This window comes from Pelophylax lessonae (assembly GCF_965119305.1).
Source record: "Pelophylax lessonae genome assembly, chromosome: 11".
Lineage (NCBI taxonomy): Eukaryota > Metazoa > Chordata > Amphibia > Anura > Ranidae > Pelophylax > Pelophylax lessonae.
The window spans coordinates 190,918,894-190,936,405 of record NC_138778.1 but is presented as its reverse complement, the minus strand read 5'-3'; the positions used below and the strand labels follow the sequence as shown (position 1 = coordinate 190,936,405).

Here is a 17,512-nt window from a genome sequence, read left to right as displayed (position 1 = left end):
TCTGGTACCTGGCTGCGTTCCAGACTTTGGTTTACTGCTGTGTCCATCACCACATCACTGTTGTAGTATCTATGTGTTATTTCTAGTAGACTTTAATCAACTACTCCTAGGCCGGTTGGCCAGTAAGGGTCTCACTGTGACCCTGAACGCTTGTCCACTACTGAACTAATTAATAACTGTGATATAGTTATTGGCTACAGAATGTTTTATCGCTAATGCAGATGGCGGCAAGGGGCTTTCAACCCCCAGGGGAGTGGTAATAAACACCACACCAGTATTAGATGTTCTGCACTTGTTAAACGTAACTTTCCAAGTCTGTCATTTGGCCTTGAGCACTGAGCAGACTTTATGGTGTGACAAAACTTTCTGTACTCCAGATTTAGTAACCTTGGTAAATGCCTATATTGGCGCTTTTCCACTGCATGGAACCGAACGGTTCGGCTCGCTTTTGTGCTTTTCCACTGCTGGTACCGCATGGTACAGTGTAGGAACGTTCGGTACGGCGGCGCTTTTCCACTACATGGAACCGAACGGTACGGCTCGCTTAAACAGTACCACCTCAGTTGTGGTTCCAACAGGGCCGTACCGGTACCATATCCCACAATCCTTTGCATGCAGCCTTGACTGTTTGTCAATAATAGCCACTGATTGGTCAGAGAATCATTGTTATCCCACCCACTTACTTTAGTACTACTTTAGTGGAAAAGCAAACCAAACCGTACCAAACCGTTCCAACACCGTACCATGCGGTACCATGCAGTGGAAAACCAAACAGGGCCAAGCAGGGCCGAGTAGAGCCGAGCCGGTACTTGCAGTGGAAAAGTGCCATTTGTGTACCTAAGGTAAGGGAGCACTGAATTGCGGAGGGCAAGTGGTTTGGGGGGTTGGATTTTCACATGTTCCACATAGCCACAAGTAGCACCTCCTTTTTTTTTTTTTTTTTAGCTCAAGCGGACATTTGGGTGGTAGTGCAGTTTGGGTAAGTGTTGGGTATCACAGGGTGTTAGCAAGTCAGACTGTATTGAATACACCTTTCATTAAGGCTCCATTCACACTTGTTTGACTTTTCATGCGACTTTGGACACTAAAGTCACATGACAAATCACATCCCATGTTTTTCCAATGACAACCATTCGAATATGTGCGACCTAAAGTTGCTGCAACTTTAAAAAGTTTCCTGCACTACTTTGGTCCGACCTTCATTAAATTATAGTGTCATGGACTGTAATATAAAGCTTCCAAAGTCACATGAAAGTTGCACCTGAATGTTCTACATGCAACAGTTGTCCATTATCATTGGTTACCCACTTCCCCCTTGGAGGACATTTATGTACGTCCTCGGGTTTCAGTGGTTATACTAGAATGATGCCTGCATCTACAGGCATCATTCTGGTATGTATCTCTTCAGCCGGCGATTCATTTTCAGGCAGAAGTGATCGGAGTGGCTATTTAGCCTCTCGATCGCTTCTGCGGGTGGAGGAATGGGGTCCCACCCCCCTCCCGCGGCCACCTTTCCCGGCTCTACCATGCCATTGTGGAGCCTGGGAGCGATGTGGCCGACGGCGATGGCTGCCCTGAACAGGGAGAGAGGTACTGGCTACATTCCACTCTCTCTGTAACCCTTGAAACTTGGAGCAGCGAGTAGTTTGTCACTTCTGGTTCCGCCTCTTTGTTTACCTGGCCACCAGTGGCCAGTGAAGCAGCGGATCAGACCGATCTCAGTCTGATTGGCTGTATGAGAGGCCAGAGGAGAGATTTGGGGTCTACGAGACCCCAGATCTCTCTATAAAGAGGACCTGTCATGGACTATGCTGTCACAAGGGATGTTGTTCATCCCTTGTGATAGCAATAAAGTTGATCCCAAAAAAAAGTGTAAAAAAAAGTTTGTATAAAATAAATAGTAATAAAAAAAATGAAGTATCCCTGTCCCACCATGCTTATGCGCAAATGTGAACGCATATGTTACTCCCACACACACGTGTGAACTGTAATCACATGACACATGTGAGGTATTGTGCCGAACATCAGAGCTGGAGCAATAATTCTAGCACCAGACCTGTAAAGACATGGAAAGCGTCGCCCATGGAGAATTTTTAAGCACCATAGTTTGCCCCCATTCCAGGGACAGACGCAATTTTAAAGCATATCCATGTTGGGTATCTATATACTCAGCGTAACATCATATTCACATTATAGAAAAAAAGTTGGGCTAACTTTAGTGGTTTTTTTTTTTTTTTTAAATAATGAAAGTTTTTTTTTTTTTTAATTGCGTTAGAAAAACTGCTGCGCAAATACCATGACATTTTATTCTATAGGGCCTCTGCTACAAAAAAAAAAAAAAATGTAATGTTTGGGGGTTCGAAGTCATTTTCTAACGAAAAAAAAGTAGATTTTTACATGTACAGTAGGAGCGAGGTGTCAGAATTTACCTGGGTGGGAAGCGGTTAAAGTCAAAGTCACATCCAAGTTGCACCCATCCAAAGTTGCACTCTAAAATAACGCAACTTTGGAGTTGTAGAAGTGTGAATGGAGCCTTAGTGTTAGATGGCACCTGTACTAAGAGATATATGGAGGCTGTCAAAGCTGATTTCCTTCTCGGAAAATGTGAACTGTATGTACAAGGTACAGCTTTGGTAATCCTATTGTAAGTCTGTAACCACTGGCCTGTCTGCAATGACATTGAATGTTAGATAAGATGCACAGGTTGACATGCAATAGGTAAATAAGACTTGTAGATGAAAGACTTTGATTTCTGCAATCATTATTACAATGCTTTGGTCTTTTGACATTGATACTCCTATGACAGATGGACTTGCTGGTTATCTGTTTATTGAATATAAGGCTGCATATACATAAGGCGTTTTGAATCACAAGCAGATTTGCCGCGATTCTGCTGGCGATTTCAATATGCTCAGAATGACAAATCGCACAATGCACATTTCAGATGCCATTTATTTTAATGCCTCCTAAAACACAGTGCGGCTCTGCCACTAATGAAAAATCACGCTGCAAACACGGCAAACCGTATCATGTGAGCCATGTCACCCAAAAGAAGCTCCTGAATTTTGGGCGACCAGCTTCACGCGATGCGGTTAGCAGCGTGATTTATTGCACGACAATCTTGGAAGAACTGCATCGCATTTTTTAGGTGCCATTCAAATGAGTGGCATCTGAAATTTGGTTTGTGCAGTTTATCATTTACACCTGGGCATTCTGATATTGCTGAAAAAATCGCGGCAAATCTGCTTGCGTTTCAAAACGCCCAGATGTAAATGCAGCCTAAAACCTATAAAAACAGATTGGGAAAAAGAAGAAAGAAAAGGTTAACAGCCCAAAATAATAAAGCGGTCATCTTATGATTATTCTATGAAATAGCTCAGTTAATAAGTTTCTTTGTTTTCCTGGAAAGCTTCCATTTCACTGGTGTCACTGGTTCATACTGGACACGGTGTTCTCATTGGTGTGTCATTATCTCCCCTCCTGTGTGCAGTGACAGGTACACTTTGTTTGCCTCTCATGACTGAAATATAAATGTTTATTGATGGTCTCCTCCACCCCTGATTGGCCATGCTGGCACAGATCATGATGTAACATGTGATGTTTCTGTATTCTGCCATTTTGGGAGGGTGCGATTGTGTACAGGGGAAGTCTCCAGGGAAGTTTACTCAACAAAGGGTTTTTTTTTTTGTTTTTTTTTTTGTAAAAAGGGAAATATAAGCTGGTTGATGATGATTACAGCACAGTTACTACACTCCTCCAGATAGCAGCAACACAGATGATGATGAAGATGATGGTGATCGCTAGCACACAGAGCACAGTCTAAAGCCCAGATCAGATTATCGAAAGATCTGTCGTCCGTTTTTTGTGGCATGCTAGTCTGATGTGGAAAGTGAAGAGGTTATTTTCATACGAATCTTCCCGTACGACAGAATTCTACTTCAGAAGTGATGTCATGTGTTGGATTGCTTTCTATGTGTTCTTTCATCTCTGAGCATGCCTAGTCATGCTCTTAAGATTTTTTTCCGTGGAAATCTGTACTAATGAGACGAAAATCGGACGTTGTATTACAGACAACAAAAATTTTATAGCCTGCACATCAGGATTTTGTCAGCCGAAAAGACGGCTGTCGAAAGCACCATACTAACAATCCGAAAATCGGCAGATCGGTCGTCTGGCGAAATTTCCCTTCAGATTTTCTTATTGTGTGTACGGGCCTTTAGGCGGGGGGTCAGCAACCTGTAGATCGCGGCCAGGTGACTGGTAGATGGTGGTCGGGGCTTGCTCACCCCCCATTCCAGAAGATCAAACAGTGTGCAATGTGGATTGACTACTTGTAAAGTTGGAGCTGTAGTAGACAGCAAGAGCTGATAAAGGCGATGTCTCTTCTGCAGTGCGGACTCCTGTCCCATGCGGAGTGATACCAACTGCACTCCACCTCTTATCCCGGCTAGTGGTCTCCAGAATGGTGCCAGCACCAGCAAAGAAGAGATCTTCAGGTCCGTGTGAAGCCATACACTGGGCATAATAGTATAGGGCTACTTTCACACTGAACCGCGACTCTACCACAGGGATTTACCACCCAACTAAGGGCTCATTCACAAGTGAAGCAGGCACTGCTGCTCCTCTGAAAAGCAATCTGAGTGTATTTGACATGTGGTTAGGAGGCAATATGATGTTGATTAAAACCCATGATTGCCATGCAATGCATGCAGTTGCAATGTGGTAGTACAGCAATTAGATGTTTAAATCAGGTGTGAGGAGGCGACACTGCTTGGTAATCTTTGACTTCTCACATGTTGTTCAGGTAGATCTCCACCTCTTTAAGGTTTCCTACCCCTGGTCTAGGGGATGTCTTTTTGTGGTTTTATTGTTGAATAACTTGGATAGGGTTTAGGGTAGTATGGGATAATCCAGGACCACTAAAAGAAATAAGAGGACACTCTTCTCTATGTTGTAGAATTTAGGAATGATTCTTCTGTTCGGATCATAACACAATCTTCCCGTGAGAGATTAGCAGAAGCCAGAGATGTATACTCCTCAAGAGGGGAACTAATTGACCCAGCTTTAAAGGATAGTCCTCCCATGAGAAACTAGAAGAGAGTAATGTATGTACCTCTCAGGAGAGGAACTATAAGGCCCAGTAGTACCCCGGCCCTAGGATCTTGCAGAAAAACAGATACTCATGAGGCCAGGTGAGCAGCTTTGCACACTCAGATTTCCAGGTGCCTTCCAGTGAAACTATGCAGACTAGATCTTTAGGTGATGACTCAGGGTGTCCTATAGCCTCTCAGATTCAGACCCCATCCCCCTGCTCTGCCACAGCTGGGATCTTGCTGAACAGCAACTTGAAACAGCAGAACAGCTGCAGGTAGAGGGTAATCACCCCCAACCTAAACAGGTGGAATCCCTGGACAGGAAGCCCTGCTGTTCTACAGCTCAGGCTATTTATGGGCATCTCAGCCACCTTCTGGGCACACCTCCTCAGGGATTGGCTGCAGCACCATAAATAGTCATGCTGCCCATTTGCCTTGCGCCACTCCTATGCTCCAGAACTTAATGGAAGGCAGGGAAGAACAATCAAGCCTGTGAAACCCAGAACAAAAGAAATCAACTGCTCCAATGATTATAGAGGAGCCAAAAAGCACTACATTTACCTAGCAACCTAAACAGGGGGTGCTACAATAGGTATATTAGAAAAGCTGGGCATCTTCACCATTATTGAACAAGTCCAGTTGCATGTGACTACTGCTAGCTAGGATTTGGATATATGAACCATCACCAGTATTGCTTTTAGCTTGCTAGCTATTTACTATTTTCTATACGAGATCCGGTGTGATTTCAGGATTAGTGGTCGTACTCCCAGCAGCTTCCTTGTTTAGCCTAAAACATACATGGCGGAGAAAATAGACTGATGATTACTAGCAAAGGGGCCAATTCAAATATCTGAAGAGAGCTGGGATAGAGTTGGTACATATATTTTATGTCATAAGATAAATTAAATGACCTGTTATATGTTGTTATCTGTTTACTTGGTGTCTCCATGTTTCAGGGGCCCAACTGCGAGTGCATGCTTACTGTGGGAGCCCCACTGTTGGCCTCCCAGAATAACAATGTATTGACTGTATGGCTGTCACAACAAGGATGAATTTGGGTTCTCCAAAGAAAAGAATAATGACCCAGCTGGGCTCCCAGAGCAAGTATGCACTGACAGTTGGTCCCCCAAAATGACCATGCACTGACAAGTTGGGTTCTTACATTAAGCACACTTAGTTAAGGAATCCATGTACTGGGAGCCCAACTGTCAAATGCTTTTCTACTCAAAACTTGTCAATGCATCATTGCCGTGGAAGGCCAGTGTCAGTGCACCCTTGTTGTTGCAGGGCCTCTGTTGGCATTTCATTGTGCTGGCAGGCCCATTGTCAGTGCACCCATTTTTTCACAAGCCCATTGTCCGCATGCCCCTCTCCAGGCAGGTCCACTTTTGAGGCACCCTTTATCTTTCAGACTTATCTTGTTGGAGTGCCCTCTTTCTCACAAGCTTACTGTCAGCATGTCCTTGTTCTTACAGGTCCATGGTTAGTCTCCTGGCAAGCCCACCCTTGGCACCTCTATGTTCTGGCAGGCCCTCTATTGATATTTCCTTGTCCTGGCAGGTCCACTCTTGGCACACCCTTGTCCTGGCAGGTCCACTCTTGGCACACCCTTGTCCTGGCATGCCCACTCTTGGCACACCCTTGTCCTGGCATGCCCACTCTTGGCACACCCTTGTCCTGGTAGGACCACTGTCGACCTGTAAGAACAAGGGCTTAACAGACTGTGTGGACCTGCAAGAAAAAGGCGCGCCAACTGTCAGCACACCAGGGCAGGTCTACTATCGGTACACCCTTGTCCTGGCAGTCCCACTGTTGGGGCACCTTTTTTCTAGTAGGTCCACGCAATTGACTTTAGGGTCTTTCATGTACCAATTGTGCAGTAAAACTCCACTTTACAGGTTCTGGGTCTACAGTTGACACCTTCAAAGGTAATTTGTGAAGGCTTTTGACCCCGATAATGTCCCCATGCCATAGTCCCCATGCCATAGTCAATGCTCCTTAGAAATATTTGGAGGATACACCCCAGAGCAGGGGACCAGGTTGTCCAGGTTACAGCAATGCTCCCATAGTCACATGCTGAGGAAGTGTGGGGAAATTACTTGCAGACCCACAACAGGGACAGCAGTGACAATATTGTTAATTTCTATAACCCATTCTATATTCTAAATCCCCATAAAATGTAGATTGTAACATCCACCATTCACCACACACATCTGTGATAGCTTTATATTGTTTAATATTCTGCAGGATGGGGCCCCTTAAATTCCATCTATGTCTCAGGAGGGATTTCCATCCGCACTGCTGTCAAAAACAGATGTTGTTTTAGTCCCTAAAATATTTCCATCATCCCCACAGTACGCAGCCAAGAATCATAAATTGAAAACGTGACTTGCAGTGACTCGTGTTAGCACATTTCAGGCTTTTGCATTAAAATCAAAACCCGTTACATTGTGAACTAGCTGATTGTCAATGGATTGTTTCAAGGATCAACTTGAAGGTATATCAAACCCCAAGACAGAAATATATAAGTTTACCAATCCCTAGATGGAATGGCTACCTTGTGTGTGTGCTTTTTTTTATTTTTTTTTAGACTTTTTTCCCTTCATTTTCACCTGGTGATCCTGCCAGCATGTCTGTTTTTAAACTTCCTGTAGCAGACCAGGCTCTTTATTAAAAATGGCAGAGCGTTGAGACAAACCATCTACCACTAACAGGGGTGCTTACAATGGTCAGCTTTTATTCATTTATGTAAAACCTTTATCCCAGCATTTAACACAGTGCTTCTCAACTCCGGTCCTCAGGGCCCACTAACAGGCCAGATTTTAAGTATTACCTTGGGGAGATGCAGACTAGAGTACTGCAATCACTGAGCAGCAAATTATATCACCTGTAATGTATTTCAGTTTTCTTGCAAACCTGGCCTGTTAGTCCCGGTTCACACTGAGGCGACCTGTGAGGCGACCTGGTCGCCTCACAGGTCGCCACCCATAGGGAAGCTGCGGACCCGTTCTAATAGGAGCGACACAAGTCGCTCCGACTTAGAAAAAGGGTCCGGAGCTTCTTTGGGGCGACCGCCATAGACTTCAATGTTATGAAGTCCGTGGCGGCCGCTCCGAGGTTGCGGCGCGCTGCTCGCACCGCGACCTCGGAGGTCGCGGTACGAAGTAGCGTCGACCCTATGTGAACGGGGCCTATGTGTGCCCTGGGAACCGGAGTTGAAAAATACTGATTTAACACTATCCACCCCCTCTAGACTGGCAATGCTGCTGTCCAAAGGTGTCTGTGTTGTTCCTCCATCCATAGTGGAGACATCCTTAGACAGTAAGTGTGTTACTGGCAGGATGCCCTGGTGAAGATAAAGAGGGGAAAAAAAGAACTAATGCAGCACCGGATTGATAAGCTGCAGTTTATTTAGGTTTTTATGTTTGGGTTTTATTACTGATCTAACTTGAATACAGTTAGATTTGACGGCTGATAAAACTTCACATTCTCTCCTTTCACAAAGCTGTCGCTCTCTACATTCTCTCTAGGTTTTTTTTGTATATATTTTGCTTTGTTTTATTATGTTACTATGTTTATTAGACTTTGTGGTGCATTCTGACATAATAAGCACTTGTGAGAGTCCTAGAGACTCGAGAAATTGATTGTGATTGATTAGTGAAGCTCCTGCGGCTTCATGGGACTGGTTCAGGACCTGTTTATCTGTGATGTCAACTGGTCATGTATACATGCATTTTTTTTACTGGTCATGTATATATATACAGTATATATATATATATATATAAATCTATTTTTTTTTGTTTTTACTGGTCATATATAAATCAATTTTTTTTTTTTTTTTTTTAAGTTTTACTGGTCATATATAAATCAATTTTATATAATTCTATTACTAGTCATAAATCTTTTTTATATAATTTTCTTTTACTGCTCATTTATAAATCTATTTTATAACATTTTCTTTTACTGGTCATTTATAAATCAATGTTTTATCTTTTTTTACTGGTCCTAATATAAATCTATTTTTTATCTTTTTTTTTTTTTTTTTTTTTTTTACTGGTCCTATATAAATCTATTTTTTGTCATTTTTTTTTTTTTTACTGGTCATCTATAATTCAATTTTTTATCATTCTTTTACATGTGTATAACTATGGAACCAAAATCACCCCGTAATTGAAAAAGCAGGGTGGTTCCCCATAATTTGCATCAGTGTTACATGGACAGCTCAAATGCAAGATATACACTATAATACCGAAAGTATTGGGACGCCTGCCTTTACACGCACATGAACTTTAATGGCATCCCAGTCTTAGTCTGTAGGGTTCAATATTGATTTGGCCTGCCCTTTGCAGCTATAACCGCTTCAACTCTTCTGGGAAGGCTGTCCACAAGGTTTAGGAGCGTGTCTATGGGAATGTTTGACCATTCTTGCACAAAGAGCATTTGTGAGGTCAGGCACTGATGTTGGACGAGAAAGCCTGGCTCGCAGTCTCTGCTCTAATTGATCCCAAAGGTGTTCTATTGGGTTGAGGTCAGGAATTTGTGCATTCCAGTCAAGTTCCTCCACCCCAAACTCGCTCATCCTTGCTTTGTTCACTGGTCCAAATCATTTGGTGGAGGGGGGATTATGATGTGGGGTGGTTTTTCAGGGGTTGGGCTTGGCCCCTTAGTTCCAGTGAAGGGAACTCTTAAGGCGTCAGCATACCAAGAAATTTTGGACAATTTCATGCTCCCAACTTTGTGGGAACAGTTTGGGGATGGCCCCTTACTGTTCCAACATGACTGCACACCAGTGCATAAAGCAAGGTCCATAAAGACATGGGTGAGCGAGTTTGGGATGAAGGAACTTGTCCTGACCTCAAGCCAAATGAACACCTTTGGGATGAATTGGAGTGGATACTGCGAGCCAGGCCTTCTCTCCAACATCAGTGCCTGATCTCACAAATGCGCTTCTGGAAGAATGGTCAAACATTCCCATAGACACTCCTAAACCTTGTGGACAGCCTTCCCAGAAGAGTTGAAGCTGTTATAGCTGCATGGGGTGGGCCAACTCAATACTGAACCCTACGGACTAAGACTGGGATGTCATTAACCACTTTACCGCTGCTCACTAGAGCTCTACTGCGGCAAAGTGGGTCTTGTAGGTCTGACGACGTAGACATACGTCGGCAGACACTCCCCCCTTCTCGGCGGCGCTCGCGTGGCGCTGGAGGCTCGCTCCCGCTGTATTCAGTCACAGCGGGAGTCGGGCCAGGGGAGGAGCAGCGGCGATCACCGCCGCTCTTCCCCGATCGTCGGGGAATCGAGTCTGGAGATCCGCCTGCTTGTGTAAACAAAGCGGGCGGATCTCCTAAGTGACAGGCAGGGTCAGATTGCAAGGTTCAGCATAGCTGAACCTGCGATCTGTCCCTGTGTCACTCAGTCACCTCCCCCCACACATGTCAGTAAGCACCAGGCATACATTAACCCCTCCTTCTCCAACAAAATTAACCCCTTCCCTGCCAGTGTCATTTTTACAGTAACAGTGCATATTTATAGCACTGATTACTGTAGTAATGTCACTGGTAACCCCAAAAGTGTCAAAAATGTCAGTCGAGGGTCCGATCTGTCCGCCGCAATGTCGCAGTCCCGCAAAACAAATCGCAGATCGCCACCATTACTCGTTAAAAAAAACAACAGAAATCTTTCCCTTAGTTAGTAAACGCAATAACTTTTGCGCAAACCAATCAAAATACGCTTATTGCGATTTTTTTTTTTTGGCCTAAAATGATAAAATATTTTGATTTTTACATTTTTTTTGGGGGGAATTTCATTTAAAAAAATTTGAAAAATATTGTTATTTTTTCAAAATTTGTCGCTCTTTTTTTGTTTATAGTGCAAAAAGTAAAAATCGCACAGGTGATCAAATACCACCAAAAGAAAGCTCTGTTAGTGGGAAAAGAAGGACGTAAATTTTGTTTGGGTACAGTGTTGCATGACCGCGCAATTGTCAGTTAAAGTTGCACAGCGCCGAATCGCAAAAAGTGGCCTGGACATAAGACCGCAAAATACTCCGGTGGTAAAGTGGTTAAAGTTCATCTGCGTGTAAAGGCAGGCGTCCCAATACTTTTGATAATACGGTGTACTTGTGGAATGTATGTGGAGTTTCTCTCTAAGTCTTACGTTTAGTCTGCTTTATTACTTGTAATTTTCAAGAGCTTAGGATATCCAATAGTGAAATTGCAGCTACAGTTCGATGTTGTTGAGTTCAGCCAACTAGCAGTGGGGAGATCCGTCCACCTGAGTTCCCATCTCTGGCCCCTTTGGTCCTCCAGGGAGGTCCTCCCTCTCCAAGTTGATCTACTATTTTTACAATAATAAAACCTCTGATTAAAAAGGGAGTCTGAAAATGCTAAAGTCTTAAATGATCCAACTCAAAAAGCATCCACACATAAGCAAAATATCGGTTCTGAATGGACTGACCCTTTAGGGCAATGGTCCTCAACTCCGGTCGTCAGGGCCCACTAACAGGCCAGATTTTAAGTATTACCTTGGGGAGATGCAGACTAGAATACTGCAATCACTGAGCAGCAAATTATATCACCTGGGATGTATTTCAGTTATCTTGCAAACCTGGCCTGTTAGTGGGCCCTGAGGACCAGGGTTGAGGACCACTGCTTTAGGGCAGACATTTTTGTAAACACCTGTGTGATATATTTCCTCCTTGCAGTGTTAGGCTGTTCTGTGCCACATCTGGCACTGCCTAGGCAACACGTATACATAATCTAAATGTCGTCTTTGCTTTCTGATGAACAGGCTGGTCGATGGAAGTGGTGGAGCTCTGTAAGAAATATCACAACGACACCGTTGTGGCCATTGACCTGGCTGGCGATGAATCCCTGAATCTCAAGGCAGCTCCCGGACATCAGAAGGCCTATGAGGTAAGAGCTCCTATATGAAGGCCTGACATTATAATGGTGATCTCAAGCATTACACAGGAGCTGGTCCATGTAGTGGAAGCTGAAAACTAATCTTTGGCTCAGTCATTTATTAAAGTGAACCTGTCAGACATTTACATTTTTAACTGCAAATCTCCCAGTTTAAAACGGAAACCACAAGGCCAGGAAAACTACTGTATATTCTGTGGGCCCCTCTGATCCTGCATTTACTTCCCCGACTTGAGGTCCTGGGCTGTTATTCGAAATCATGGGACCCCATACAGCCTTCTTGATGAGCCCCCAACCCTGCCTACACCCCACCCACCCCCCTGGGGTGCAGAAAAACCACGGCACTGACTTTCTCCCCTTACACTCCAAAAATGAAAAAAAAGTCCCACCTCTCTTGACCTGGTGGGGCCCAGGGAAATGTAATTTAAGCATTGGTAGGAGCATGGATGTGATCCAGTAAAATCCATTTATGCAGAAATGAACAATAAAATTGCCCTGGGTCCCCTTGTTTAGCTGATGAGGCCTGGGCCCAGTACAACAGAACCAATTGTACTGCCTTATCAGTAGCCTTATTGAGGCCTAAGCCTTGGGAAATTAGGATTGGAGGGTGACACAGGTCAAAGCTTCGGACCTTGTATACAGGGGCGTAACTACAGGGGTTGCAATTGCTACTGGGCCCCGGTAGCAAACCAGTGGGTGAACTTCCAGGATCTCAAAGGTCACACTTGCGACCGGGCCCTGGCATTGCACCACTGTGGGGAGGCCCCAAGATTGCAGGAAGGGGGCCCACTGCAGAACTTGTGAAAGGATACTGCTGCGGGACTGTAATAAAAGGCCATGCAACGAGAGTAAAGAGCCCCAGGATTAGTGGGAAGAGCCCCAGGCTGGAAGGGCCCCGGGCCAGGGGTCTGGGGGGGCCCTTCATGGTTTCTTGCATCGGGGCCCTGAAGGTTCTAGTTACGCCTCTGCTTGTATATATTCAGTATTGGATGGTGACAGAGCATACGTATCCGTTCTGTCACGTGACAGTTTTTGGGCGTGCCAATTGGCCACTGTGCATTATGAAAAGAGTTCAGGTGCTCCCCAACAACGAAAAGCCTAGATGTTTTGCGAGGGCTGCAATGCAGAAAGGAGCAAGAGGAGAAGAGGACAAAGATGATGATAGGTGGGTTAGAGGGTGATCTTTAATGGACAAGTTCAAAATGGGTGAGTGGTTTGCTTTAGGGCAGTGTAAGGTGTGGCAACTATGTGCAAAATATAGTATTCAATAGCTCTCAATACCTGTACAGGATGTATTGCAATATCATGGTTGGATCTTTTAAAAAAGTAGTGTGTTCCCATATTCTTGCACAGCCCACTAAACCACAAATGGTGGACATTGGAAGATGGGTGCCCAGCCTAGATTGTCAGGTTCAAAGACTTCAATTTCCTACAAAAACCCTGGAAAAGCTGGGGATGTTGGTTGCAATAGATTATGTAAAGCTGATGAAACTGCTTTAGGGTCTATATCAATGGGCTTGTCTTGATGGGTAAATGCAGCTGGCCTTTCAGTTTGGGATGCTTCCGAGATAGCTCAGAATTCATTGACGGTTGCCGTTGACCTCCTTTCGGACCTCAGGCTTGCTTCAAACTGCTTTTGCATTCCCATAGACTTGTATGGGGAGAGAAGCAGTGATTTGAACAGTAGTCCCACCTTAATACAGGTGCAGTACATGGCTCCCCAAATCATCACTGACTGTGGAATCTTCACACTGGACCTCATGCAACTTGGATTCTGTGCCTCTCCTCGTGTCCTCCCAGACTCTGGGACCTTGATTTCCAAATGAAATGCAAAATTTACTTTCAGCCGAATTAGGACTTTCCCATAGACTTCTATGGGGAGAGAAGCAGTGATTTGAGCAGATGCCCATTGTCCCATCTAAATACAGGTTCAGTCCTACTCAGATGGTGCTGGAGGGGATCCATTTGGTTTTACCGAGTTCCTTATCTTAGAATTTTCACAGATGATTATGATACTTAAAATATCTGTCCAAGGCGCCGGCAATAACTGAAGCACTTCTTAGGATTTAATACTGCCCACACTGATAGGAATCAGAGTTACAAAGTCATTGCAGTCAGGTCCCTCCCCCTCCAATTTTGTAAATTGTTCTGGCCCCCCCATATCTAAATGTCATGCTAGGCAGGGGCCGGCGCGCCGCCAAAGCGCTCTTCCAGTGTTCCGAGGAATTTTGGCAGCTTTGTAAGGCCTGATGCCATAATCCATATGTACAAGACCTCCTGAAGGTTGGCTTCCTGTGATGATTACCCATGGTGGCCTTCTTTCATTTGGAAAAGAAAAGCAGATTTGTTCTAGGCTCTGTTCCTAAAGAGCTTTTTACTACAAACACGTTTTGCTAAGGTGTTTTTTTCTTTTTTTTTTTAAACCTACGCCAACAACAATAAATTTCGTTTTATTCAAAGCGGTAGATCAGGTTTTATGTAATCCAGAATGGCATGTTTGGTGACGCGTACAGCTGTCTCTACCTGTCTGAACAGCTGCCTGGTGCAGAGAGAGAATAATGCTGGGACGTCATTCTTCTCATGAACATTTTACTATTTTATTAGGATATTGTATGGTTGTTCTTGCTTGCTGAATGTCAGTATGGAAGCATTAGTAGATTAGGATGAGGGAGTTAGGTGTGAGGGGACTTGGCTGTCCTATTTTAGATTGATGAGTGACCCCAAACCTTCATAGTCAAATGTTTTGTGAGCAGACATAAATGGTGTGGAAGGTTGGCTTATCATTCTTCAAAAATAAAACCTTTTTTGTGTTTAAAAACTTTGCTAATTTTTTTCTTTACAGGATAACATTTCATCTTACAGCTATTTCATGCTATTGTTTGCTAGGCCAACCCTGGGAGCTTGGGTTATTTAAGTTAGGTGCCCAAGCACAGCAGTTCTCCAGCAGTATACTGGAAGGGGGTTTAGCTAACTTATTATTATGGGCAGCAGTGGCGTAGCGTGGGGGGTGCTGGGGGGGCCAGCCACACCGGGCGCAAAATCTGGGGGGGGGGGGGGGGGGGCAGTATCATGCTGCCATTTAGGAGCCTGCTCAGCCATCCTTAGTGTAGGAATCGGGTAGGTCTCTGTAGTGGTCAGTGTAATTGTCAGGTAGGTCAGTGTAGTGGTCAGGTAGGTCAGTGTAGGAATCAGGTAGGTCTGTGTAGTGCTCAGGTAGGTCAGTGTAGGAATCAGGTAGGTCTGTGTAGTGCTCAGGTAGGTCAGTGTAGGTGTCAGTATAGAAATTTGGTAGGTCAGTGTAGTGATCAGGTTGGTTAGTGCAGGAATAAGGTAGGTCAGTGTAGGTGTCTGTTTAGTGGTCAGGTAGGTTTCTGTAGTGGTCAGGTAGGTCTGTGTAGGTGTCAGTATAGTAATCAGGTAGGTCAGTGTAGGAATAAGGTAGGTCTGTTTAGTGATCAGCTAGGTCAGTGTAGGTGTCAGTGTAGTGGTCTAGTAGATTTGTTTAGGGGGCGCAAATTACTTACCTTGCCCCGGGCGCTGACAACCCACGCTACGCCACTGATGGGCAGCACTGCGGCTTAGTAGTTAGCACTTCTGTCTTGCAGCACTGGGTTCCTTGGTTTGAATCCTCTATCTGCATGGAGTTTGCGTGTTCTCCTTATGCTGGCATGGCTATCTTTCTGGGTTTTTCCACCAACACTCTAAAGACAAACTGGTAGGTTAATTGGGTCCTGTCTAAATTGGGTTCTAGTATGTGTATGCATACATGTAAAGTAGGAATCTTAGATTGGAAGTTCCTTGAGGGTGTATAGCCCTGCACTGCATGTGAGGACGCCAAGGGACAGTCCACTGCCACATAGTGGGGAATCACCACCTACCAGGGGAATGGAACATCAACTGTTTCTCCTCTCCACTATGAAAAAAAAAAAACAGGCTTTTATCCCTTGCAATGTTGATACAACCCCCACTGCAAGGGATAACATTTTATTTATCTGGAACTAGGCTTTAAATCATCATCAAAATATATTTTACTGGAATCTGCCAACGCCTCTCTAATTAGCAGAGGTGTAAATGAGGTCAGTGTGGCACTTTACTAATCCTATTTAACAGTGCCACCTAGTGACCATAAATGGGAACAGTTTTGAAATTCACCATGTGCACACCTAAAGGTGCGTCTCAATAAATTAAAATATCAATAAAAACGTTAATTTATTTCAGTAATTCAATTTAAAAAGTGAAAGTCATATATTCTATAGATTCATTACACACAGAGTGATATATATTGCAAGCATTTATTTAGTTTAATTTTGATGATTATGGATTCCAGCTAGTGAAAACCTAAAATTCAGTATCTCAGAAAATTAGAATATTACATAAGACCAATAAAAAAAAAAAAAGGATTTTTAAAACAGAAATGTTGGCTTACAGAAAAGTATGTCCACGTACAGTATAGTATGCACTGAATACTTGGTCATGGCTTCTTTTGCATGAATTACTGCATCAATGCGGCATGGCATGGAGGCGATCAGCCTGTGGCACTGCTGATGTGTTATGGAAGCCCAGGTTGCTTTAATAGCGGCCTTTAGCTCATCTGCATTGTTGGGTCTGGTGTCTCTCATCTTCCTCTTGACAATACCCCACAGATTCTCTATGGCAGTGATGGCGAACCTTGGCACCCCAGATGTTTTGGAACTACATTTCCCATGATGCTCATGCACTCTGCAGTGTAGTTAAGCATCATGGGAAATGTAGTTCCAAAACATCTGGGGTGCCAAGGTTAGCCATCACTGCTCTATGGGGTATAAATAAGGCGAGTTTGCTGGCCAGTCAAGCACAGTGATACCATGATAATTAAACCAGGTATTGGTACTTTTGGCAGTATGGGCAGGTGCCAAGTCCTGCTGGAAAATGAAATCCGCATCTCCATTAAGCTGGTCAGCAGAGGGAAGCATGAAGTGCTGGTAGAGGGCTATACTGACTTTGGAATTGATAAAACTCAGTGGACCAACACCAGCAGATGACATGGCTCCCCAAATCATCACTGACTGTGGAATCTTTACACTGGACCTCATGCAATTTGGATTCTGTGCCTCTCCACTTGTCCTCCAGACTCTGGGACCTTGATTTCCAAATTAAATGCAAAATTTACTTTCAGCCGAAAAGAGGAATTTGGACCACTGAGCAACAGTCCAGTCCTTTTTCTCCTTAGCCCAGATAAGACGCTTTGGATGTTGTCTCTGGTTCAGAAGTGGCTTGACACAAGGAATGCGGCAGTTGTAGCCCATGTCCTGGATACATCTGTGTGTGGTGGCTCTTGAAGCACTGACACCAGCTGTAGTCCACTCCTTGTGGATCTCCCCCAAATTCTTGAATGGCCTTTGCTTTACAATCCTCTCAAGGCTGTGGATATCCCTGTTGCTTGTGCACCTTTTTCTACCAAACTTTTTCCTTCCACCTACCTTCCCATTAATATGCTTGGATACAGCACTCTGTGAA

The 17,512-nt window shown here is 44.2% G+C and overlaps 1 protein-coding gene across 2 annotated transcripts in view; it reads left to right on the top strand.

The window, feature by feature from the left end:
- The window catches only part of ADA (adenosine deaminase), a 211,460-nt gene that overhangs the window by 173,172 nt on the left and 20,776 nt on the right, over positions 1–17,512 (top strand). For both annotated transcript variants that reach the window (XM_082271886.1, XM_082271885.1), the window contains exon 6: positions 11,886–12,010. In XM_082271886.1, coding sequence (XP_082128012.1) covers positions 11,886–12,010 — 125 coding nt within the window. The remainder of the gene's footprint in view (positions 1–11,885; positions 12,011–17,512) is intronic.